The sequence below is a fragment of the Mangifera indica genome, chromosome 20 (genome assembly GCF_011075055.1).
Source record: "Mangifera indica cultivar Alphonso chromosome 20, CATAS_Mindica_2.1, whole genome shotgun sequence".
Lineage (NCBI taxonomy): Eukaryota > Viridiplantae > Streptophyta > Magnoliopsida > Sapindales > Anacardiaceae > Mangifera > Mangifera indica.
Genome location: NC_058156.1, coordinates 3,812,486 through 3,837,925, shown reverse-complemented (window position 1 = coordinate 3,837,925; position 25,440 = coordinate 3,812,486). Strand labels below are relative to the sequence as shown.

The 25,440-nt window shown below is 31.6% G+C and overlaps 1 protein-coding gene across 2 annotated transcripts; it reads left to right on the top strand.

The window, feature by feature from the left end:
- The first annotated feature begins 4,394 nt into the window (after positions 1-4,394).
- LOC123204271 (LOB domain-containing protein 25-like) lies at positions 4,395-6,626 on the top strand. Of its 2 annotated transcripts, none has more exons than XM_044620876.1 (2): positions 4,395-4,667; positions 5,611-6,626. In XM_044620876.1, the coding sequence occupies exon 2, from the start codon at positions 5,616-5,618 to the stop codon at positions 6,171-6,173; it is 558 nt and encodes a 185-aa protein (XP_044476811.1). In that variant the 5' UTR covers positions 4,395-4,667; positions 5,611-5,615; the 3' UTR covers positions 6,174-6,626. The 2 variants fall into 2 exon arrangements, with proteins under 2 accessions (XP_044476811.1, XP_044476812.1); XM_044620877.1 differs by having other exon boundaries at positions 4,396-4,720.
- Positions 6,627-25,440: the final 18,814 nt, after the last annotated feature.

Sequence of the window (25,440 nt, the reverse complement as noted above, 5' to 3'; positions counted from 1 at the left end):
ATAGTAATTGATATTAAGTAAAAATGATAGTGAGAATGAGTGTTTAAGTGATATAATAAGTGTATGTAATGAGAGTGAGAGTGAGAAAGTTTATATAGATGTGATGAAAGATAATTTTGGTATTTTAAAAAGAAATTAGAGTATTTTTGCTTAAGAATAAGAAAAATTGGTATTTTTGCTTAGAAATAAGAAAATTGGGTATTTTTGTTTAATAAAAAAGTAAAATAGACATTTAATATTATTTCTCTTTTTAAATTCTCTATATAATAAAAAATAGTTAATAATTTATTTTAAAAATAATAAATTATATTATACCGAATCAAATTGGGTTAAATTTATCAAGTTTCACGACTTTAACACATGAGTCTAACATAACCTACTATAATAATAAATCGTGCCCCACAGATCATACCCGAAAGCCCGAGTATGAACTATACAGTGGTTGGCCTAACCCTTAGATATATCTAAGTACAACAACATGGAGATTGAAACAGTATTCCGTGAATTCCCAAATTTCTACCGTCTTTTAAGTGGAAATACTGGGATTGCAAAAATTATATATATGAGAAGAAACTGGAATTTGACGCCTTGGCGATCTTTGATGGAGAAAAGATAATACGAGAACATGCATTCAAATCAGAGATAAACACAGTGAGAAAGTGAGGCCCACCAAAACGTTCAATGTCCAAACATTAATGGCGATTGGTAGACTAAGCCTCACCGCAACAAAAACTGCAACTCTACTTCTCAATACCCCACTTACTGCCAACTCTACATCTCCCTAAATTTTACTTTTTGTCTCTAGCTAGCCCCGTCTCTTTCTTAACTCAACAACAACGTCTTACCATATTAGTAATAGTAATTCAAACCCACTATTAACTTACTTAATTTCCCATTTCTAATTATATATCGTCTTGTGTTTATGTGGAGTAGATTCCATGTTTTACTTGCACTATGAGATTGTGTAAGAACAAGTTTATTCGTGGCTTAGTTGGGCAATGAGGTTGATATTTAATTATATATGTAAAAATTAATTAATTTCTTAATTTCAAAGAGAGAAGAGATGCGGCTTTACCAAACTACCCACTACTAACTTCCATCATAGCCTATAGTTGAGGCATTGCCTTTAAATCTGTACTGAAATTCATCATGTTGTCACCTCACTGACTGTTCAATCACCAAATAATTTTATCTCCCTTCGATTGAAACCCTTCCAACCTTGGACCCCGGCACTGCACCATTTCATATCTACAGTTGATCACATATATAAATAAATTTAGTTGTCATCCTTATTAATTTAAATAACTTCCCATTTTCAACCTTAGTCAAGGATAATCAACTTTCCCTTCTCTATAGATCTCTTTTATTTTTCTTGGTGTTAAGCGGGTAAGTTTATTTTGTGTCAAACAGTTTTTAGCTGCCAATATCTGGTAGTTTGCCATTCATACATAAGTGTGTAAGTTATCTAGATGCATATTGATATGAAACACAAATGTATGGAGGACTTCTATCCAAAGCAATAAAAGCAGCAAGTTTCATTTAAATGAGAGGAGATATAAGTCATTCGATCATAGTCACATGTTATCATATAAGGTGTTTAAGCTATCGAAATATACAACCAGACATAATTGTGTCTCAGTTAGTGCATAATAGATGTACCGTTCAGGTTGTATAATAAATATAAAGTGACTAACTTGATGAGACAATGTGTATCAAATTAAATGCAAAGTGGTGTCACCACATCTAACAATCTCTAACACATATTGATCCTGGCTATATTTGTATCACTCAAGTGAGATGGACATACATACTTAGCAAAACATCTAAGCTCCATGTGTCCTTAGATTATCACAACGCCCTTATTACTTGATCATAAAAACCAAGAGCTGGACAAGGTCAAGGGATCATTTTTTGATCTCTTGTCGTATCTTTGAATTTTCTTCCAGATTCCTTGGATAATGTTTTAGACTCATTTAATTATGAAAGGGAGAACACAAAAAGAACCTCCCTTTCTTCCTTGAAAACACATATATAGCCACTTTAGAAATCTTCTTATGTAACTGTTGTATTGCATTATGTGGTGTTTCCTATATACATTTATTCTACTATCTATTTTTACCACATTTCTTATATAATATCTTTATATTATTACATTGTTACATTAGTGTAATTTTTCATATCAACACTTAAGGATTAGCACTTCCCACCATTTAATGATAATTCCATAAGCAATCTTTATTACAGGATAAAATATATGCAACAGTTGAAGTTGGTGGTTAGAGGCAGGCCCGTAGTTTAGGGTTGCAGATATAATTAAGTTATTATATACAGTGGATTCGTGTTGATTATATTTTAAAGTTGTTTAATCAAGCATACAATGGGGTTTCGTGGGAAGATTCTTCCTCTTTGAAATTCTAAAGTGAAGAGAAGCCACAATAAGTTGAAAATAGGAAGCTCAATGGAATAAAATTCCAGATCACTAAATTTTAAAAGGTTCACTGTTCAATCTATCAAATCAAAGTATTGCTTTGTAGGTCATTGATCAGCTTATACGTTTCGTTTTGTTAGCCTTCAAGAAAAAACATATGGAATAAACCCAAAGAAAGTTTAATTTATTTTTTAACTTTTTCTTAATTTATGTTTGAAATTGGGATAGGCCAAAGGACTTATGCCCACCCAAAGTATTTTGTTTTATCAAATTCTCACCTCTTATTTTTGAAAATCCCAAACACCCACCCATGAGTAATTAAAATTAACAAAACCCTAACCCTTTAAAATTTTATTTTTTTTCACCCCCTAAACCCTAAAAGATAACAATCTCCCCCTTTAGGCTAAGTTTTGAAAAGTACAATTCCCCTAGGGTTTGTTTCTTTATCTGACGACATCTCCTTTCTCTTCCTTTGATGGTCTCTCTCTCAACATCTCTCCCTTTGGTGGTCACTTTCTCAACATCTCTCCCTCAAGTCGCTAGTCCTAAATCCAGTAGGAGATGATGTTTCATCAAGAAAGACGAAACATCGTCTCCCTGACGAAGACAAGATCTCTTGTCTTCATCAGATCTCATCTTTGACTTCGTCTTCCTCGACGAAGACAAGGTCTCTCATCTTTTCCAACGAAGACGAGGTCTCTTATCTTCGTCAGGGAAGATGAACAATTTTGTCTTTCCTAACAAAGTTGGTAATTATTTTTTATGTCAATCGACACTGTACAAACTTCCAAATGAGAGAAGTTTGACCATCGGAGGGAGAGGAGATGTCTGGAGATATTTGTCATCGACGATGGCATCAGAGATCTAGAAACTAAATTCTAGAGAGGAAATTTTATTTCTTAAAACTTGGCTTAGAAAGAAATTTTTAATTTTTATGGTTTGGGGGAGGGGGGGAAGGAGATTAAATTTTAATTTATTTTTAATATTACAAATAAAATAATAATTTTATCTCTAAAACAGTTAACTTTAATCACCTATGGGTGAATGTTTGAAGTTAAGGGAAGAAAATTTGAAAAAACAAGATACTTTGAGTGGGAATAAGTCCTTTGGCCATTGGGACAAGCATGAAAGATTACGGGCCTGATTTCACCAAAATTCCTGGCTCAAATAAAATAAATTAACGTATGGACCCAGCCCATTAACAAGGAAAAGGCTTTCTTTTATACCACTCTTTGGTCATATCAAATAGAAACCTAGCTTGGAGAGGTCGTATAGTGTGTTACTTCTGAAAAACTGCTTACTCCCTCAAAGTTTAAAATTATGGTTAATTTAGGTTCATTTGGTTGATTAAGTTTGTACTATGTGGCACTAGAGCGCATTGCCTATTTGTTCTGCACTTGTCACTGTCTTATCATAGTCATCATTTTATTTATTCAACTAACTATTTCTAATATTATATTTATAGTTGAGTTAGATTTTTATTTGGTTTCATACTTTGACCTGCCTTAATTAAACAAGTTTAGTACTGGTTTTATTTACAATCCCAGTATAAAAGGACGACCATTCACAATCATAATTATGAATTTAGAATATGAATATGATTTTGCAGCAACCATTTTTATTTGCCAATATTAAAAAACCTATTTACATAGGGTACTGAGATGAAAATGATTAATATATAACAATTGAATTAAAAGGGTCTCCCGTATATATTAATGTATAGCTCTTGTTAGGAATATATATTAATTTTGACATAAGAGAAGGGAATTAATTAATAAAAGATGCATTGCGTTAATGTGATTAATAAGTGATTAGTTAGCTTTATCAATAGTCTGGATTATGGAATATATGGTTTCTCAGTGCATGAGAAAAAAATATGTTGAAGAATGAGAAATAGGAGACATCCCCACATCCCAGATATCATTATTAGATGCAAGGTCATAGTCATTCTTTAGTGCACCTCCCTTTTATTACCTTTGTCTTTTGCTTCCATTACTTCTCCATCCACTAAATGCTCTTTGCCTTCCCTTCTCTCCTGTTATCTTTTGTTACTGAATTTGTGCAGCTCTCCTTCTCTTTCTCTCCCCGTTTCTTCAATTAGGGTTTCCTCTTTCAGGCCTCACCTCCTGTAATTAGTAAACCTGTGCAACTTCCAGTTTCACAGCCACAGAATAATTAGCCAACTCTCTCTTGGAAGAAACAAACAGCAGCTCTAGAAAGAGCTACTTCAAGGGAAAAGGTACTTCCCTTTTATATTTATCTCATCATCAGGGAAACTTAAATCACCAACAGGTAAACTCATACATCTATATATATATAGCTGCTTTCTTACTTTTATGTGTTAATAGTTATTATGACCTCTTGTGTTTTCTTGCCAAACAAAATCCTAAGGTGATACTAGATTCCTCTGTGTTACAGGCTCTAATTTAGGGCTTTGCTGTATTCATTATCTTAATACTCTTGTGATGAGTTGCACCAGTCACATCCCATGTTCATTCATTTAACAAGAGTATATTACGTTGATAATTACTCACGCAACTAGATTCTTTTAAATTTAGAAGCCTAGACTTTTGAGCTAGAGAACGAGAGAGAGAGAGAGAGAGAGAGTTGATGAGCAAAGTTCACAGCCAAATTGAAAATCAAATTAAGGGAGACTAGAGACATATAAGAGTCCCTGCAGATTAGTTGAGTGTGGAGTATATATATGTAAGAAATAATTGAAATCATAAAAGTGAATAAAAGAGAGTATGATAGAGAGATACAAACAAAAGGTTTATGTATGCGTGTGAGTGTGTGTGTGTGTGCGCGCTTATGTAATTGTGAAAGAGAGAGAAAGTACTGAGAATTAGGGCTGGGTGTTGGGTTGATGTTCTTCTCAAACTTTAAAGAGTTTTAGACTTTCTGGATGTGCTTCTTCTTGATTTTCTATTATTACCTAGAAAAATCACGCTGAATAACAATGTTACGAACGTTTTTGAATCTAAGATTTGAACCAATTAAAGTTTTGGGAGGAAACAAACTAAGACATCTGAAAGGTAAATTAAAAGATTTTGCTATATATTAAAGTTTTACCTTGTCTATTAATGTGAATATACATATATTATTCCTTCCATAATTTTGTTTTCGAGAAAAAGAAATCTTAACTAAATTTTACAACAATTTGTTTGATGGTTTTGTTGCAGTGAAAATGGCTTCATCCAGCTCTTACAATTCCCCTTGTGCTGCCTGCAAGTTCTTGAGGAGGAAATGTATGTCTGGTTGTGTCTTCGCACCTTACTTCCCACCTGAGGAGCCGCAGAAATTTGCCAATGTTCACAAGATCTTTGGTGCTAGCAATGTGACTAAGCTCCTTAATGAGCTCCTTCCTCACCAAAGAGAGGATGCTGTGAATTCCCTTGCTTACGAAGCAGAAGCAAGAGTAAGGGATCCAGTTTATGGGTGTGTTGGTGCCATCTCATTCCTCCAGAGACAGGTGCAAAGGCTCCAGAAGGAACTAGATGCGGCTAATGCCGATTTGATCCGTTTTGCCTGTAATGAAATCCCAACAGCCCTGCCTGTACCATCCGGGGTGAGTTCGATTCAACCTATGCTCCCTCGCCAGAGGCCACTTGAGTTTACTAGAAGAATTAACGAAGGAGAAGGCTTATACCAGCCTCCTGCTTACTCTCATCCTTATATTAGTCCTTGGAGTGATATTCCTTCAGGGGGTTTCAACGATGGAGGAGGAGAAGGCAAAAATATGTGAAATTATAAGACTCTTTCAATGGTAAAAACCCATCAAGGGGACAGGACCTGAGGATCATGATCTCATTGGTATGGTACCATATATTTGGTTGAGACTTCTAGCTAGATTGAGTGCATTTGGATTCTTCTAGCTAGATCAGTTTGAATTTATGTTAGCAATTTATTTGGCAGATCCAGTATTTATCATCCTAAAGACATGGGTTTTTAGCATGGAGTCAGTGTTTTTAATGTGGGATCTGAAAACCTAAGCCAAATAAGGCTTTAGAACATAGTGTGTGGCTACTATAGCTTTTTCTTGTGTCAACTGCGCAGCTCCAACCATGTGCATGCGGAGTTGGTGTCCTTTGTGTCATTGTTAATTAATGCTTAAGAATAAAATTTTTCACTAATTAAGTAAAGAGGATTCTTTAGCCTAAGTCTACGGCTTAGTCCTCCTTTACATATCTATTATATATTCTTCTTCTTACCTTTCTTTTTTACTTTGTTCTAGAGGACCACCGCCTTACTTTCTGACCAAAAATTTTTCTATACCTTTGCCGCATAGTTGAAAAAGATGAACAAAATAACATCTTCAAATTCAAGTCCAACTTGCACCCATCCATCTTTAGAATTCTTATGAAAGTCTTTAACTTTTTCCAATAAGATGGCGAGTTACTAATAAACTATGAAACATGCATTGACGTTCACATGTTAAGGCTTTGAATGAACGAAACAGAAAATAAGCAGTATGCCTTTCCTTGTTCTTCTTGTTCTGAAAAAGGGTATACTGTAATTAAAATCTGTTTGCTTCAGATTTTCTCTCTTCATCATTGGCATGAGAAAACAACCTCACCTTGCATTAATTTCTCTGCATGATGGCAATTATCTGAAACAGTCAGTCACAGTGGCTGATCTGATTGGATCTGATATATATATCTAAAGTAGTTTCTTCTTTCTTCTAAGGGCTTAAGCCTTTTTATCATTTTTTGGTTCAAAATCCCAGCCATTCCCATTTTCATCCCCGGCATTTCCTAGACAAAACAGTTGAACCTTACACAAAAATCACCACACAGTAAACTCCTCGCCCCCTGTCCATTAATTTCTTTTTTTCTCTCTCATACTTTATATCTGTATTAATTTCTTTTAGTCTTAAGCAGACTGGTGTGGATTTTTCTTTCTGCATGCATTTATAATTTTATGATAACAAGAGACATAATAGGAAAAACGTTAACAACCAAAACAAATTAACATATATAGGTAAACAAGAAAAAGAAATTAGGGTTTGGGTTTTAGTTCACCTAAAAAAACTCTTTCATTTTCTGCAAAGCCGTCATTTTGTAATACAAGTTAATTTTTAACAGTGATAATGATGATATTTTAGAGATGGTAAAATATGACTTTTCCTTATTTTCTTCGACTGACTAATTCTTTTCAATGTTTTTTGGTTGTTCTACAAGCGCATTCTCTCTCTCTCTCTCTCTCTCTCTCTCTCTTTAGTTCATACTCACACGCTTTCATTCATTCATGCGTCGCTGTTGTCTATCAGTATAAAGCTTTGCTTATAGCAGAAGTCGACCATCTCTTCTGTTTCTTCTTCACTTTTTGTCAGTCTCTCTCTCTTTCTTTTAAACAGACACACGTATACTTACTGTAGCCCTCAGGTAGAAATCGTCCTCTCCCTCTCAAGCGTCTCTGGATTTGGGTCTGGCAGTTCCAGTGACTCAGTGAGAGTCACGTCCATTGTCCTTCAATTCATCGCCTCTCGAGATTGCCAAACACTTTCCTCTTTCTTACTCGGAATTTTTGGTGAACCAAATCTCACTGTTATGATCTCATTTCACCACCATATCTTCCTTAAGATAACTTATGGAAATATATTTAAGAAAATAACATAAATTTATATTTTCGTTTGTCGCTTTGTGTGCATGTGCGTACATTGAGAGTTTCGTTTGATAGTTGTACTGTTGAGGACAGAATTCTCAGAGTGGGCAAACGTGGGATGAAGATGATCTCAAGTTAAAGATGGGATTGGGACTTTTCTCTGAAAAGATAGACTTGTAAATTAATTGAGAATCCTTCAACAATCAATAACCCAATCAATTTCTCTGCAAAAACGTAAAAAAGAAGCAAAGAGCAGACTAAATTATCGATGCTATTAACAAGGACAAGGCGAACATAACAACGAACGTGCGGGTCCTCTTACGCTATGTCCACCCACATGTACAAGAATTTCTCATGTTCTTCGCTTAAAATGACAGCTGGGGGCTCTCATTATTTGTATCTTTTGACATTTCACAGTCAATCAGTCTTATCTCTCAAAATAATAGAAATTACAAGTTTTGAATTTATTTTTCCGTTTGTACTGCTGAATTCATATCCAATATTTTAGGGATACTTTTACTATTTTGGATAGATTGGACCGGTTACCAAATATATTCTTCCTCACTACGATAGCGTAACCAGAAATTATTTTTGTTTCCGGCAGCAGAGTTTCCCCATTTTTTTAATCTATATTCTTTTTAACTTGTGGTCCTCGTAGGGTTAGATTCGACCAAACTTGAGTTATGTTAGATTTACATAAAACTAAATTTGAGTTTAAGTTTGAACTTACTTCAAAGGTGTTCGAGTTCGAATTCGATTTATTTCAAAAGTATTAAACTCAAATTTGATCTCGAATTGAGTTTTAAGTTCAATTTAATATTAAAACAATATCGTTTTAATATATATCAATTAAAATGAAACAGTTTTGTATCAAATTTTTTAGACTTACAAGTTTGATAACTTAAATACCCTTAAAATTCGAGTTCAAAAATATTAAATTTTTTGAGTTAAGCTCAAACTCAAAAATATTAAATTCTTAAACTTGAGCTTGCGCTTATTCCAGGCTTATTTAACCCAAGCAAAAGCTTAAACTCAAAAAAACTTAGCTTGAATCTAGTGGGACCCCTACTATTTTGCTCCTTCATTTTAACAAATACAACAGGAGAAATGTTATTTCTCATTGTACTGTATGCCATATTGATCTAATAAACTATATTTTTTGTCACGTTTCTACTGTGCATTTTCTCCGTTGACGACAGTGCCTCCGGCAATTTCCTTCTTTCATTTTTATAGAATGGTCTGAATGATATTTCCCCATCAACTTTGATAAATCAAATTTTGATAAAACAACAATTTTTCACTCTTTAAATTTGAGTACACTTGTTAATTGAAAAGAAAATTCTAATATACCCTAACATCTATTAAATATGTAAAAGTTATAATAATAATAAAAAATCCTTCTCCTTTTTTTCTTCATTTTCTACTTTCTCCCCAGCTTTTTCTTCTTTGAAAATTTAAAGACATTCAATGTTTTATTTTTAGCCGATCTCAAGCATCTTCAATATCTAGAGATTATGAGTCTTGAAACTTTGGAAGAGTTTAAAATTGAAAATTTCTCATGGTTTCCGTTGCCTTTCTCCTTTTGAAATAAATTCATGCTCCAAAATCAAGGACTTGGCATTTCTTTCTTTAGCTCGACTTCAAGCAACTTTCTGTTTATTAATTATAGTGTTGAGATGGACGAAATCATCAATGTTGCTAGATTGGTTGAAGTTCCAAAGATGAAAGGAGATCTAAACCCTTTTGAAAAACTCTGACACTATTGGTATTCTCTAACCCATTACTAGACAATGAAGAACTTTAGCCGTTTATTGAACCCGAATATCCACCCTTTTGATAAAAAAACAGATTAAAATCCGACGATGTTTTGCTTGCCCCATCTCTGAACCTCTCCACCCCTTTCCTGACTTTCACCAGCCTTGGCTTGCTCGGACCGAACTGTTTCCACAAGTGACGCCGACGTCAACACCAAAACCAAAAGCTGGTGTTGAAGAAGAACTAGAGTTAGTGGAGTTAGGTTGATTCTGCGAGTGATTGGCCGAAGAAGGATATGGATCAAAATTAGGGTTATTAATAGGGTTTTGGACAAAGGCGGATGAGGAGGATTTGATGGTGAAGGGAGACTGGAATTAAACCGCCGCCGTGGCCGGTGACATAACGTAGAGATTGGAATGTATGGGATTAGGGTTTATGGGTTTTTCTTTAGTATAAAAAAAATTAGAATAAATTTTGGTTAGTAGAAGTTTTGGAAATGGTTTGCTTAGTTTTGAGCGACGAATTGATAAGGGAAGTCATTAAGGAGAATCTGTTGGTGGTTGTGAAGATGAGGAAACCGGTGGAAGAAAAGAAAATAAAAAAATAATGAAAAACAAGAAAATTGATCAAATAAGTAAAATTAGTTTCATAATTAAAAAAAAGTAGGATATATTTATAATCAGCAATACTATATGTATTTATTTTAGATATATAATTATATATATATTTATATATATTATTACATAATTGGTTGTTACTTTGTCATTAACTCAAAATCACTCAATCATGTAATGACATATATAAGTGTATGCACATTATGTACATTTGCATTGGGAATTGTCAAACAGGTAAAACATAACCAACTTTTCAAACTTAAAAGTTTTAAATTGTGGTTTCATTAAAATTTGGATGGGGAATGGTTATTCGGCCTTTTAGAATGGACAATACTATGTGTACAAACGATAATATATCACTATATGATTGAATCTTATTTTATTTCTATTCAAAATAACATAATCATAATGTGATATATCATCGTTTATACACAAATTTATGTTTATTGTTTATGCAAATAATATTATTGTTTTAGAGTAGACTAAGAAGTGTGTGCATTATAGAGGATTATATCAAACACTAGCGACATAATATATCAGTTTGAAACTAAAACTGTTAGTCTAGATGAATAGGTTTAATATATAAAACAATCTAATCGACACGCACATCCTGTTAATGTGTATAATATCGCTTTTGGCAGCCTTAGTGTGGAGTTGTTTAAATATTCAATCACTTGCATATATTTATATTGCTTAGCCTGATAAAAACCATTGCCCTATATGTCTCTATAAGCAAGCACGTATTCAAAAGCATTGCAGTTTGCTTATAGTGATGAACCAAATTTATGTCTCTTATATATATATATATATATATATATATATATATATATATAAACAGAGAGAGAGAGAGAGAGAACGAATAGTTGGTATGATAAAAGACCAAGATACTTGACTCGTGGAAGGAAAATAAAACTAAAATATAGAGAAAAAAATGTCAAAGAAAAATTCAAGAAAAAGGAGAGGTTGGATGAAAAAGGAGAATTAAGAAGGACCATGAAAAAAGGATGATTGGGTGAAAAAATATAAAAAGAGAAAAAAAAACTAAAGAAATGATCCACTGGAAGGAGAATGATTTGGCACATGATATGACAGTGAAGAATGATGTGGCACATGTGTGACAATTTATTTGGCAACATTACATGCTAGTACGGACATGCATGATGATGTGAAGCCATATAAGAAGCCTATTAAATGTGGAATAATTTTTTTTAATTGAGTAAAATTTGGTTTAAAATAGTTTGTCAGTTCAATTTGGTTTTTCATTAATATTAGTTTCTTATTCGTTTTATGAGTCTTATTTTAATAAAAAAGGTTTTAAGAATCTTTATGTTTTAGGCAAATTTTATTTATTTTACTTACTTAAATTCTAAGATTCCTAAAGTGTAGAATCAATTATTATTTTTAATTCTAGTGTTTTCTATTTTGGTAGAGTTAGAATTTTTATTTTAATTAGGAGAGCCATTAACTTATATAAAGAGCTTAAGTTTTGGTAATCAAAACAATCAATTAAATAAATCAATTCAAGTTATAATAAAATTCATATTTGAGTTTTCTTAAGAATTGTTTTGCAATGATTGCATTGAATTCTTATTTATGTCCTTTTCGTCTTTTGAACGATATCAACTTTTTTTACATCCTTATGAACGATATCACAAACACAACTACATTTGTTCTATGTCAGTGATATCAGAGTCTTGTCTTGAGATGGTTGAGCACATAAAAGATATGGAGAGGACTTTGACATACACACCAACACATTTCGATGACTCACAATGCACTAAAACCTTTGAGAGTATGTGCATGATTAATGGTAAGGTGTACAAGCTCGTAATTGATATTTGTAGTTGTGAAAAAATGTTTTCTAACAAATTGGCGGAATACCTCAAGCTAAAAACCAAACCTTATCCCACCCCATTTAGTATAGGTTGGATTAAAAAGAGTCTAAGTATTGGAATAACTGAATAATTACACTTATCTTTAGAAAAAAAACTACAAATCTAATATCCTTTATGATGTAGTAGAGATAGATGCATATTATGTTCTTCTTGGATGTCTATGGCAATTTGATGTGGATGTTATATATAGGGGTTGAGACAATACTTATTTTTTCATGTGTAAGAAAAAATGAATCATTGTGGTTCCAACAAGGTTGAAGTAAACACTCCAAAGCAAGAATAGAGTTTTGACTTCTATTCTATTGGAGGAGAATGAAGTAAAATTTGAAGATGATAAAGAAGTTGAATAATTGGAAGAAGCTTCAAAACAAAATGGTGTTCTCTTTAATCTAGTGAGTTCTACAATCAAAGAAGGTGATGAGGTGAAAGACACCTTGCTGATAAAGGTGAAAGATACGAGAGAAGCATTTTCAAATTAAAAAAATGGTCTTCATTCCTTTCAAAAGAATTTCAAAATCAAATACACTAATGAAGAGGATGATCTCTATAGTAATCAAGGTAAATCCATGATAATTTTTAAGAGCAATTACTTGGTTGTTAATCAACTTTAAAGGGATGACTACATCTTTGGAAACAAATTTTTCATCCTCAAATGAAGGAAAGATTCAAACCTTGGTCTAATCATTTTCTATGTTTAGATTGTACATTACATAATAACACCTTGAAGGTGAGACCTTTTTTGTGTTGAGAGAGAATGATGGGGGATCAAGGCATACGACTCATGGAAAAAAAAATAATACTAAAACATAAAGAGAAAATATGTCTAAGGAAGATCTGAGATAAAAGAGAGGTCAAGTGAAAAAGGTGAATGAAAAGAGGAATTAGAGAGGACCATAGAAAAAGGGTGGTTGGGTGAAAAAATATTGAAGGAATAATCTCGAAAAAGAAGGACGATACGACAACAAAGGATAATATAGAATTCAAGGATGGTGTGACATATAATATGTAACTTATTTGACAATATGACATAATGAAATGACATACATGGTGATATGGAGCCATGTAGGAGGTCTTATACATGTAAATAAAGATTCATAGTTGAGTAGAATTTGGTTTAAAATAGTTTCCCAATCTATTTTAGTCTTTCATTTATATTAGTTTCCTATTAATTTTCTGACTGTTATTTTAAAGACTCTATTCAATTTTCTTACTTAAAGTCTAAGTTTTCTAAAGTTTGAAATTAATTATTATTATCAATTCTATTGTCCTAATTTAATAAGTTTTCTATCATAATGAAGTTAAAATTTCTATTTTAATTAGAAGAGCAATTAGCCTATATAAATGTTTAAGTCTTTGTAATCAAATCAATAAATCAATTAAAGTTATTTCATATTTGATTATTTTAAAGAATTGTTTTACAATGATTACATTAAATTTTTTGTTATCTTTTCATCTGTTAAATGATATAAATCTTTTTGCCTTATTGTGAGTGATATTATAATCCTAATTACGTTTGTCATACGTGATGATTACTATCAATAAAATACTTTTGATCCTCAACAAAATGAACTTGTACAAGGGCAACTAAATCTATTAAGTTTTGCATCAACTATTGATCGCCAAGATTTCCCTTATATATTAGTTGTTGATGATTATTATGTAAAAGACGTTAACCAGAAAAAGGTTATAGTACAACATTTATCCTTCCTCTCTAGATCCTATTAATGTGTACACGATTTCAACGCTTGATAAATATGGAAGTAGTGCAACAAACGGAAAGTTGGAGGTGTTGACACCAAAACCCTTTTGTACTCAAAGCCGATGGTTCAAAACCTCGCCTATCTCTCCCTCTTTTTGCCCTTTTCCTTTTAAGAAAATATCCTGAAGTCATTAAATTTATATTAAAAAAAAATTATAAAATAAATATATATGGCCTACCTATCTAATATGTACACATTTGATAGCGAATATCTCTATTTATTTAACTGAATGATTGGCCTTTAAGTTGTCTATTATTGAATAAAATGGAGAGGGCGCAGATGAGGCAAGACTTCTTTTTGCTTCTGATAAATACAGCTAGCATTCATAAATTAATTAGAAATGAATAATAAATTTTGAAGAGTGAGAACAGTTGACTAGTCGATTAATCATGCTAACCTTATCAGTACACAATATTATTCCTTGAATATCAAGCAACAATTGGCCATGACCAAAATCTAATTTGTATGTTTGGGTAAATAAAGGAAACTTAAATAGGCATGAATTTCATAACTTGCAGATGAACGCACAGCCTCCCCGATTTGAATAAGAGAAGCAATAACCCAAATCAATTATATATAAATATAGTTGATAATTAATAAATAAAACAAAAACTCTCTAACACTAGCTTTAAAATTGAAGCATGCCACGTGTACAAAGTTTAGAAAAAGCTAATGAGGGTAATTAGGAGAAATGTGTTCCTATGATGATGTTTATATAAATTAAGCATAAAGAATTTCACTAGTCAGATCACCAATGATGATGGTCATGATGGTGACCATGGATATGATATATAAAAAAGTTGCAATTTGTTGATACATATTCTTTGTTTAAGCAATGATTTATATATAGGATGATTATTTTAATATGAAAAATAGAAGAGTACAAATCTAGTTAGATATGGGAAAGAATATAAGAATATGTTATGGGGGAGTATAATTCTCAGTATATATCTTGGCCCCTCCAATCTTTGAAGGAATACCATCTCCTATCATGTTTTCACTAAGTGTTGTTCTCCAAAATGGCCTGGTTTTGACTTGATTAAAGTGATCCTCGTCAATAAAGTTGCTCCATTATTATTATTAATAGGCCAAAAGACTAATTCCCACCCAAGGTATAGTGAACTCCCAAATTCTCACCCACCAACTTTCAAAAACTCAAGTATCCACCCATAGTTTGGAAAACTAACACCTACCCTCCAAAATTAAGATAAGATTAAGGGCAAAATCATCATTTAACAATAATATTTAACATTTATATCATTTTACCTCCCTAATTTGAAAAACTAACAATTTCGCTCAAAATTAAGTTTTGAAAAGTGACATTTTCCTCTCTACCTAGGGTTTCCAATTTTACCGATGAATTTCCAACCAACGATGGCCGATCTCTCTCCCTCCCGGTGTCTTCACTCCCTCCGGTGTTCAATATTAGATCGACGATGCTTGGATTAGATGAAATCCAAATAAAATCCAAATGACAATGATGGTCCAGATGAAGAGATCAGTCTCTTCTGAATTGTCATCGTCGTCCAAACAAAGCCGATTTCATCTAGACGATGAAGATCCAAACAAAGAGTTTCGACTCTTTGTTTAGATTTTGTCTGTATTTCATCAAATCTAAACGTTATCGATCCAATATTAAACACTGGAAGGAGAGACAACATCGGGAGAGAGAGAGATCGGCCATCGTTAGCCAAAAATTCACCAGTGAAATTGGAAACCCTAGGTAGGGGGTAAAATGTCACTTTTTAAAACTTAATTTTAGGCAAAATTGTTAGTTTTTTAAATTAAAGGGGTAAAATGATATAAATGTTAAATATTATTGTTAAATGATGATTTTGCCCTTAATTTTATTTTAGTTTTGGAGGGTAGGTGTTAGTTTTCCAAACCATGGGTGGGTGTTTGGATTTTTGAAAGTTCGTGGGTGGGAATTAGGAATTCACTATACATTGGGTGGGAACATGTCTTTTGGCCTTATTAATAATGCTAAACAAAAATACGAGTACCTGAAGACTCAAGTATTTGTCTATATATATATATATATATATATATATATATAGATATATGAGAATTTCATGGACTTCCCTCTATTTTTTATAAATAATGTTGTGGCAGTGCTATTTCTTTCTGCTTTACTTTATAAAGGATTCACTGATCACTGAAATCTGCATCAATGTGGCGTCTGCACTTTATGTACAATGGACAGTGATGAAGCCGAAAGTAAATCTTTTTTTTTTTTTTTTCAACCATTAATTTTTTAGATGCTTATCTCATCCTCAGTCTTTTGTTTTTGGGCTTCCACAATGGGCCTATTACAATTGTTAACGCCCATGTCCACTTGATCAAACTACAATTCCATTTGGTGTAGCAAGATTGATTGTAACTCACATCTGTGGGTTGGAATGGATGGGTTGATTTTCTTCGGACTTCCAGCCAAATAATATATATGCATTCATAATCAATTACTTGATACCTTTTTTCCTGATTAAAAAATTGGATTGTACATAAAATATTTGAAAAAAAAAAAACAAAGAAAATCATCAACAGGAAACCATGGACAGAGAAACTATAAAATTGGTAAGTGGAATTTGTTAGATAATTGGGCTATGGAAAGTTTACATGCGGCAACGTTTCCTGTGTTTGACAAATGTAGCGGCAGCTAAGTAAGCGTAAGTTAGTAAACAGATCAAGTGGAGCGGGCACACACGTGTGTAGGTAGCGCAATTTAGTTTACGATTTATTCAATCCCTCTTATCGGCTCGGTGGGCTACCTTATGGCGGTATTACAATGACTTTTACCTTTTAATTTAATATGTGTACAAATGAACCAATCCACATTTAAAAACAAAAAATAATAATTTTAAAGTTGTGTATAAGTGAATATATGTTGATAAGCACATGTGAGTGACGTGGCTACAATATTCCGTATGCGTCAAAATCTAACTTAAAAAATCAAAGTTTATGTATGGAATGTCTTGGCAATATTTATTCTCTTTAATGGACCTATATAATTTAAAGTTTTACGTAAGACAAATTATAATTGCAATTATGAGAATTACTTAATTAATTTTGATATCCCTTATAGTGTGAGAAATAAATGAAAATATAAAGAAACAAAGACAACAAGTCTTTTAAGTGATGGTTGAAAGTTTAGGTCCAGAATATATTACCAACATCCTTAGATTCACTTGAATATATTTTGAAAATAAGTCAACTATAGACAAAGTTTATGTTGATGAGAATAGGCAGATTCCTATGGGAGTTACTTGCTCTATTAGAGGATAATTTTTAGGAGTGATATTTCTTTCTCAGTGTGTATGCTGTATATGTGTGTTTGTGTCTTTAACCTCTTTTGATCCGCTTTTACATGTTTTTGACTTGTCCCAATCTCGGTGATAGTCTTTCCTATTTATAGATGAAGGTAGAAGTTATATTCAATTAATCGAACATGAGTATTCTTAATTCAAATTTAATTCTCAGGATCAATTACTATTCTAATAGAACTAAAATAGTATAATTACATCAACAACATGATCTTGATTCAGTGAAAAATTATAGCTTTCCCTTGTTAATACGTGGAAGAATAGGAAAAGAATCTTGCAAATACTCAAGTGATGTGTTGTCTTGTGAAGTTCTTTTCATTGTATTTAAGTAAGAAAAAACTTATATGTCAATTTGGACAATTGGCACATAAGAGACATGTTTAATCACTATTATTGTAGCTAGTTATTGATCATAATCCACTAGAAATTGTACAAGAAAATTTGGGTAAGTAAGAGTTTCACCAAGTCTTAACCATAAATGGCCTCCTAGAATTGAATTTTGACCATTCTTGGCCAATTTTGTTTTTTTATTTGAAGGCTCTAACACCCTAACAACCATTCCACAATCATAGGATCAATGCAAAATTCCACAAGGATTAATTGACTCATGGTTTATTTGATTCTTGATTCTAATATTCAATCAATCGAAACTCAAATAATTCAAGTATGATCAAGACATCCAAAGGTAGGAAAACATTCAAGAATTGATTCAAGAAGGTGGAAAGTACACTCCCACTTATATTAACTAGTCATCCAGATAGTTTACATACATACTTTACATTATTGCAAATAAAGGAAACAAATTATGCATATAAAAAAAAGAATTACTTCTTTATTAATAAATTATTAGAAAATTATATACAAGATGAAATGCCTTAAAACTGATAATACGAATGGTTCCTAGGATATACACTAACAAATATAGACCTAGGTAAATAGTTTGCCTTTAGAATGTATTTTCAAAACCCCATGATCATCCCACCATGTTTATTTTTATGCAAATATGTGATGTATGTATATTGAATTGTAAATCAACCTTAATTAATTTAAGTTAAACCTAAATCTCCTAATGTAAAATTATTAAGTCCATGCCTCCCATTATGAGATAACTAAGTTCTTCAACATAAACTTTAATATCCCAAAATTTCTATTATGTGAGAGACATAAGCTTTATGTCATGAAACTAGGTGTATCTTGTTCTTGGATGGATATTTTCATCTTGACTAAGATTCTAATATGTGATGACATGATGAAAATGTCATTTTTTAAGAAAGCCTAATGGTTCGAATTTAACTAGCCTAGGATACCAATATTTCTATTATGTAAGGTATCTGAACTAAAGGTATGAAATATGAATCAAACATTATATAGGGATATAAAAGGAAATAGTTTCCTACTTATTAAAGTTGATTGACCAAGATTTCTATTATATGAGCTTAATTAAACTTAATAAGAATTTGATTCCCCACTAGAAATTAAATCGGACAAAAATTTATGAATCTTATCTAGGGGAGTGTAGGATTTGAGTAAAAATAGTGAGAGATAATATGAATATACATTAAAAGGTTTAAATTATACGAGGCACTAATAAAATTGTAATTTTTCTTTCCAGTTTCTCTTTTTTATTTTGATAATTGAAAATGGTCAACAATGTTTTATTACGCATTTTGGATAATAGCATTTTAACTAGATCAAGCATGAAGGATTAGCTTAGAAATTTGAGAATTGTTCCTAGTTTCAAAAAATTTGGATATATATTGGAAGAGCCCCTTCTTATTGACTTGACTTCAGATGTCACAAAACATGAAAAGGAAGTTTTTAAAACTTAGCAAGACGATAATCTGAGAGCACGAAGCTATATCTTAGATTCAATAAATAAAGAGCTTCAAACAAAGCAACAAAATATGTAGAATGCATACAATATCCTTGTTGCCTCATAAGAGTTATATAGCAAGAATGTAACATCTGAATTCAGGTGTGTCAGTAAACTCCACTTCCAAAATTACCCCTAGAGTTGATTTTATAACTTGTTGTGTAAAGAAATTGCAAAAGAATTATAGAAAACTACTAAATGAGCAATATTTTTCAAAGGGGGTAAAATGGTCATTTTATAAAGATTCAAGGGACAAAGTGGGAATTAAAATTGAAGGGCACACTTGAAATTATATAGTGGTGCTAAGGGTTTTTGGTAATTGGCTAAGGATAAAATAGTAATTTATGGAAAAGATTAAGGGCAAAATGGTCCAATAGGCTTATAAACTTATGCCTATTCATTTTCTCCCCCATTTTGCCGAGAACCTCCATGAGTGTTGCTAAAGCTTTTTCCCTTAACCAAAATTCGTCCAAAAAACCTAGCTAAATCACCTAATTTCTAGAGGCCCCAGTTATAAAAAATGTAGATCTGTCAATTCTGGTCAGTTCTAAGATAAGAAATTTAATTTTTAAGATATGTGAAATTTGGGAGTTTGATGAATGATTATATTTTTGGTTGATTAAGGTTGCCAAGAAGAAGAAAAGAAGGTGAATAAGCTTAAATCACCTATTTGGCAAAGAAAAGGTAAGAATTTCATACTTTACATACTTGAAGTAAATTTGAGTTAGGTTATTTAAATAACCTTTACTTATATCAGTATGTAAGGTATTAGAATTAAGGTGATTTATGCTTAAAAGGATAAAGAAATTCATTAGGATTCAAGATGTAATTTTTGGCCATAAGGGTAAAAAGGTAATTTTGGCCATAAGGGCAAAAATGTCATTTTATGCGATATAGGTTAATGTTGTTTAATTATGTGCATGTTATGTGAAATAACCGTTATATTAAGCCTATATTGTATAATTAAAATTAATTTGAGACATGATATATATTTATATATATAAATGCATGAGAAAATAACATGATGTTTGAGAAGGAATGAAAAGAATAAGGGAAAATAACAAATGCGCATATTTCATATTATGGTTACATATGCATACATGAGGAATCATAACATATGCATGATTTAGAAAAAGTAAAGAAAGAGGAAAAATATTTTCTAAGTCATGCATGCTTTTAGAAAATGGAAAACAAGTATTTTTAGTTTTATAATGACTCATATGATACAGGAAAGCAGAAAACATACTAAAAATCCTTACACGCCAGCTGTACTGTGTGGACAGCAAATAAAATAATCGGTTGTACTGTGTGGACAACCAGCTGTACTGTGTAGACAACAAATAAAATAATCGGTTGTACTGTGTGGACAACCAACTGTACTGTGTGGACAGCAAAGAAAAAAAAATATGCGTGTAAGAGAGAATTATACTTTGTATGATGACTGCAAGTACTATCATATGTAGTCTAAATCGATCAATGAGAAAGAGAGAGAAACAAATTAGTAAATATTTTATGAAAGTCATTTGCATTAGAATTATGCATACAAGCCTGTGTGGCTGATAAAGAATTGAGAAAGATGTACGATCAGAAAATAGAAATGTCATGGCACTCATACATGCATAAATCATAATGAGTGAATCATATTTGTATAGTAAGGAAATAAGTAAATGTGTGAAATAAAAGAATTATGATATGTGTTAAATGCGTGTTCTGTGTCAATTATTTTGTTGTAAATAACTCAGACACGCTGAGTATGGAAAAAATTAATACTGGTATGAAATACTTTAAGTGTTTAGTATGATTTTCTTACTGAGCCATAGTCGCTTACTCCGTTTAATTTAATATTTTACAGGTAAAGAAATGCAGCAAAGGTTCCCGGGGAGCACTAATGAGACATGAGGCTAAGGGAGGAAGGCACCATAATTTTGTGATTTAAATGTTATGATGTATATGTAATATATATATATATATTACATATACATATACATATATATATATATATATATATATATATATATATATATATATATATATATATATATATATATATATATATACACATATATATATATATACGAGTAGATTTGAAAATTGATTATAAAGTTTCTGTGGGTGATAATTTTTATAATTGTTATTATTATTATGTATTTATTTTACTAATTGTGATTAAGTTGATAAAAATCCAGTCGATTGGTAGGACTGGTTTGTGTGAATTACAAATTGGGAGTGTTACAGGGCATAATGAAAAAGAGAAAAAAATTCCCCGGGCCCTCTAAAATAGGGGAACTCATGCCATTTTTCTGTAACATATCCAATGGTTAGGGGAGGTTACAAAGAATTCATGAGTTATCGAGTATAAATTGTGTTTGATACTTTTCGAGATGAGATTGAGGAAGAATTGCCTCCAGATGATCAACATCCTAGAGCAATTGGATGTATATAGAGTTGTCATGCCTGACAAACTCAAGGTGAATTTGATTATGCGGTCTTTTCACATGGTTATAAGTCATTTATAATGAACTACAATCTTAATAGGATTAAGCATATACTTCTAGAGCTTCTAAATGAGTTTTAAGAGTTTGATAAATAGGGAAGGGGGCATGAGGAAATTCATGTTGCTTTTTCTAGTGGAACAAAAAGGAAGCAAAAGAAACAATAAAAAGGCCCAAAAGTTGGACCAAAGAAGAAAAACTTTAAGAAATTTGAAACCAATACGAAAAAGGCCAAAGCCAAATGGCAATGTTTCCACTGTAAGAAGTATGGACATTGGAAGAGGAATTGGCCAAAGCCAAAAGCAATATTTCCATTACAAGAAGGATGGACATTGATAGAGGAATTGTCATCTTTATCTACAAAGTCTTAAAGAAAAGAAACCAAGTATATTTCCTCCATTTATAATAGAATTTGAATTAACAATTAATTCAAATGATTATTCCTAGATATTATATTCAACAATTACATTTTACATATGCGTTTCATTGCAAGACCTACAAAATAGTTCTATAATGTCTAAGAATGAAGTTATTATAAAGATAACAAATGAAGCAAGGGTTGTAGTTGAAGCCATGGAGAATTACTCTTTGACACTCTCGTCTGGGCATGATTTAAGATTGTATATAGTACTTTATTTTGCCAAAGTTACTAGAAATATTATCTTTATTTTTGTTCTTTGTAAAAGTGGTTACTGTGTACAGTTTAATGGAAATGAATGTTTGATTTACTTTGGTAATTTTCTAGTTAGCAAAGCAGTAAATGCAAATGGTTTGCATGTTTTATAATTGAATTATTCAAGTATTATGAACGTTGTTACAAATAAGAGATCTTGAGATGAAATTAATCTAGTGTTATTTTGGTATCATTGATTAGGCCCTATAAGTGACAATAGGAAAATGAGGTTCGAAACAAATGGGACTTTAAGCCCATTTGGTTGTGAACCTTATTCAATTTATGAATCTTGTCTTCAAGGGAAAATGATTAAACCACATTTAAAAATAAAAGGGAAAGATCCAAAGAATTATTGGAATTAATACATTCAGATGTATGCAGATCATTTAATAAAATGGCAAGAGGAGGTTTTCAATACTTCATTATCTTTACTAATAATTATTCGAGGTATGGTATGTGTATTTGATAAAATACAAATCCAAATCCTTTGAAAAGTTTAGAGAATTAAAAAATGAAGTAAAAAAACTATGAAAAGAATATTAAGGCCCTACGATCAAATCTTGGTGGCAAATATTTAAGCATAGAATTTCAAGATTATTTGAAGGAGAATGGAAGCATATCCTAATTAACTCCTTTGTACACACCACAACACAATAGTGTATCATAAAGAATGAATTATACTCTATTAGATGCAGTACTATCTATGGTACGTTTTACAGACTTACCGATGTCATTATAGGGATATACCTTACTCTCTGCTATATATATTCTAAATAGAACACCATCCAAATCTATCTAGAAGAAACCTTAGGAGATGTGGTATGGCAAGCCTTTTAGTCTTAACTATCTAAAAGTTTGGGGATGTCTAACTTATGTCAAGATAGTTAAGACTAATAAGTTAGATGCTAAATCTGAAAAAAGTTGGTTTATAGGATATCCTAAATATTGTTTAGGATATTAATTCTACTTTCTAGTTGATCAAAGAATTTCGATTAGTGTTATGAGTAGATATCAGACCAATCTAGGGGAAAAACATTGGTTAACTGTAAAATCAATCTTTAAGTACTTAAGAAGAACTAAGAATCTTATATTGAGTCATGGATATTCAAAGTTAAATATTCAAAGATAACCAGACTTTGATTTTTCATTTAGATGTTGACAATAGAAAGTCATCAAGGTTCATTTTTATTTGTAATAGTGGTGCAATTAGTTAGAAGTCTTCCAAACAATCAACCACAACTTATTCCACTATAAAGGTTGAATATATCATCTTCAAAAGCAGCACAAGCAGTTGTATAGATGTGCAAGTTCATATATAAACTTGTTGTAGTTCCAAACATAACTTATCCAATAACCATATTTTATGATAATATTAGTGCTATTGCACAGACAAAAGAACCAAGGGCGTACCAAAAGTCCAAACATATTTAGTGAAAATATCATATTTTAAGAGAATTCATTGGAACTAGAGAGATAATAATATATAAGACATCGTCAACAGAGAATTTTGCTAACCCCTTGGCTAAGGTGATGCCACTGAAATACTTAAACATCATTTTGAAAAGATGAGCATGTGATATAATAACAAATGACTCAAGTACAAGTGGGAGTTTTGTTAATGTATACCTTAGGAATCATTTGCGTTGTCAATTTCAGGGTATTTTATCTTTTGTATTTATTTGTAATAATTTATGAATACAAGAAATGGTTCTTTTTTTCTTATACGTAAACTGTTTCTTTTATTTGCATTAATATAAAGTATATACATGGACTGTCCGAATGGCTCATTTAATATATAAACTAAATCATCAAATTGTTCCCTACGAACATGATATAAGTTAGGCAATAATATCACATAGTAGGGATACAAAATGCTTTCATTGAATTTCATGAGATAATATTAGTGCGGGTGATGATGATGGTTATGTTATTAGGGCATTAGTATGGATTAATAGTTAGAGAATTGTTTTTTTAATGTAACTAATAATGATAAGCCATATGATCATTAAATCATAGTCAATGACTTACATATGATTATCCGAGTGTATGAACTAATCCTTTGACTTGAGATCTCATGGTTGGATCAAATACAAATGTGTGTGATCCATATAGTATATAAATACAGGCTAACCATATTTCGTATAAAAGGTCATGTTGGTCATACGTTGTGTGTATGTAGAGATCAATGATGATCACGATGAGATCTGTTGACTTGAAAATAATTGAGTTCAGAATATCCATTGATTCGATCCGAATCTAAGTTTTGAAATGAATGTCCATAAATATTAGAAATCAAAATTTCTAACCAGAGTATAATGTAAGTCATACGAAGGATATTCGTGATGACATGTTCCTAATATATTGATCGATGGTTCGTACAAAATCAAAATTAGGGCTTTGATGATCCATAAAATCAAAATCTATCATGATTAGACAATGGAAAGATCTTACCTATACAAAATGTACAATTAGGGATATTATGTTTGCTAGAGTGTTTTGTCATTGTGGTTTAGGGGCTATGACATATTGCTAGATGTTTATCATAGTTGTTCAATTTTTTATTGCACTTTCAAATCATTTGAAAAGGACTCACGACTATGCACGGTGAACCTAAAGGGTCACACCAATAAACTAAGCTTTTGAGAGTAACGATTAATTATTCGGAGTTGGCTAGCACCTTCTGAAGGATAATAAAGTTAAAATCATATAAAGTGTTATATGGGTGTAAAAGTAATATTTTAAAAGTTAAGATGTTATTGAGATTGAATTAGGGTGGCTAAAGTATATGTTTGATATGCTTATGTGTTTATAATTTAAATTGAAATTTTAAAGGGCCAAAAGAGAATTGATAAGTACTTATTAGCCATTAGTATAAAAAAGGGATCATTAGTCCATCTTCAAAAAAGTTAGTTCATTTGAATTGAAACATTCTCTCTCAAAAAAAAAAAAAACATTCCTCTCACTTCTCTTAACCCCATGGATTTGGGTGTTTTTTTTTTTTTTTTGGCTTGGAGGTGTAACTTTTT